This window comes from Nelumbo nucifera, chromosome 2 (assembly GCF_055504915.1).
Source record: "Nelumbo nucifera cultivar China Antique chromosome 2, China Antique-T2T, whole genome shotgun sequence".
NCBI lineage: Eukaryota > Viridiplantae > Streptophyta > Magnoliopsida > Proteales > Nelumbonaceae > Nelumbo > Nelumbo nucifera.
This window is the reverse complement of record NC_142650.1, coordinates 90,185,001-90,187,500: the sequence shown is the minus strand read 5'-3', so window position 1 is coordinate 90,187,500 and position 2,500 is coordinate 90,185,001. Positions and strand designations below refer to the sequence as shown.

Here is a 2,500-nt window from a genome sequence, read left to right as displayed (position 1 = left end):
ACAAATGGTTTTTTCAAATTTTATTAATTTTTAATCACTAAAAATTACCAATAATTGGAAAAGATCTGAAAAAATAATTTTGGAGGATGGGGTTTGCTTTTTTCACACCTGCAAAAAGATTTGTGCACCAAAATAAGCTGGTTTCATGCCAAAAAGTATTGATAGAAATGGTTTTTCACTAATATTTAATTTCTAGAAATTACAAAAAATTAGGAAAATTTATTTTGTGGAAATGGGAATGCATGGAATCAAAAGGGAACACTCCCACACTACTTTTGTTTCAAGGTGAGCTAGTTTCATACAAGAAAGGTGCACAAAGACGAGTTTGGGACTGTCAATCAAAGCGGTGACATGGGGGTGCGTATGGGTGATATGTTGAAAGAGCAACAAATGGTCACAAGTGCATTGTGGGTGTGCACATCCCTTTGCACCACGACACACCACATGAGGCACCAATTGCAATGTGGGTGTGCGCACCCACATAGTGCAAAATGATGCAGCATGGGGCGTTGTGTGCAGTGTCAGCACATCCACCACGATGCACACCCACTTGCGCCCTGTGTTAATAGGGCTGTCTATAAACTACACACCATGCAAAGGTGGAAGGTGGAATTGGTGCACCTAACACAAGTGGTTGTGTTACAGCCCTACACTACACACGGTGGGTGTAGAAGGGCTGTAAACTACTACACGGTGTGTTAAAGCCCTGTCACTACAATAGTAGAAAGCACTACACGTGTAGTGTTAACACGTTTAACACACCACGGTAGTTTAGTGTTTTCTAATATTGGTCACCGCACGTGGAGGCACCACAGTAACCACTTGCACCATGACACACCACGGTAGTTTAGTGTTTTCTAATATTGGTCACCGCACGTGGACGCACCACAGTAACCACTTGCACCTTGGCACACCACGATAGTTTAGTGTTTTCTAATATTGGTCACCGCACGTGGAGGCACCACAGTAACCATGACACGCCATGGTAGTTTAGTGTTCTCTAATATTGGTCACCACGTGGAGGCACCACAGTGGAGGCACCACAGTAACCATGACACACCACGGTAGTTTAGTGTTTTCTAATATTGGTCACCGCACGTGGAGGCACCACAGTAACCACTTGCACCATGACACACCACGGTGGGTGTTTTCTGATATTGGTCACCGCACGTGGAGCACCACAGTCCACACTTGGCAGGTCACCGCACGTGGAGGCACCACAGCCACTTGCACCATGCACCACGGGGGCACCACAGCACATCCACGCAGCTCACGCATGCACACGCCAGCGCACTTACGCCCGTAGCCAACGCCCGCACACGCAGGCCCGCGTTCGCTGCGCGCTCGCACGCCCATGCAGCCAGCCCGCTGCGCACTGCACATGCCCAGCCAGACTTACACGCACAATGGCAGGCCACAGGGGCACAATGTGTAGTCGGCAATGCGCACCGGTAACCTCTATGGGGATATGGTGGGTGTGGAGACATGGGATAATGGAAGGTTGTTCGGATGAGTTAGATTTTCACACCGACTCGCACCATTGTCACAAGTGACTCCTTCGCCGCACCATCAAGCACCTTCAGTGAGCCATCCGAGTGCCATCCGTGTGCCTTCATGGTGTCAACATGTGTGTCATGGGTGGGCTTTACTTGTATTTTGTAAGGGGGACCGCCAATGGCGTTATTGTAATTACTTAGTATGCTTTTCCATCATTTTGATGTTTCCTATTGTCACTCCCCCAAAAGCTTAACGTACTCTTTGAGGGGAGGTAGGTAGTCGAGTGAGCTCATAAGCGTGTAAAGGTTAAGCACGAGATCCCCTCGACACTGTACTGTGTGCTTGTGCTTACCACTGATTAATGCAATACAAGTAGCCTTTTGCTAATTCGTGTGCCTTCGTGTTGCCTTTGTGTGTGTGTTTGCTTTGTTTCGTAGGCTTACTCGCCCATTTCGAGTGCCGCACGGGGCCCCAACGATTACCCCCGTGACAGTTGGTATCAGAGCAGGTGCTCCTACAAATACTCTGGACTGTCTTCATCCCTACATCAACGCAATGAAGAGCAATCGGGGCGTTTCCGATGACACACCACATGGGCGGACTCAAGCCCACGACACCGACGAAGCTCCACTTGACGAACCTACCAAGACACAAGCCCCAAAGGGGCGTACAACCAAAGCTAGCAAGCACGACAAATCAGTCGACCAACTAGCTACCGTGGACATGCGCCTCCTACGTTGCGAGGTGACAGTGGGAGAAACTCGAGACCGGGTTGATGAACTCCACCTCAACCTAGAGACGGTTGAGAATGCAGTGGTGGAACTAGAAGGACGTTTCAATGGCGCCTTCAGAGACATGCACACCACCATACAGAATTCGGGAGCTGGGCCTTCCCAAAGCAGCCTACAGGGCTTGCTAGACAAATTCCAAGCGCAATTGGATGAGATGAGAGATGAGATGACTCTCCTAAAGAGGGCAGTGGCCAACACACCAAGCACTCCCT

The 2,500-nt window shown here is 49.2% G+C and overlaps 1 protein-coding gene across 1 annotated transcript in view; it reads left to right on the top strand.

Moving 5' to 3' along the window:
* The window catches only part of LOC148802458 (uncharacterized), a 12,538-nt gene that overhangs the window by 7,657 nt on the left and 2,381 nt on the right, over window positions 1–2,500 (top strand). Inside the window, exon 2 of the mRNA XM_088898193.1 lies at window positions 2,006–2,500. This exon is cut by the window's right edge and continues 2,381 nt beyond it. Within this exon, the coding sequence (XP_088754319.1) occupies window positions 2,053–2,500 (448 nt within the window). The 5' untranslated portion in view covers window positions 2,006–2,052. The remainder of the gene's footprint in view (window positions 1–2,005) is intronic.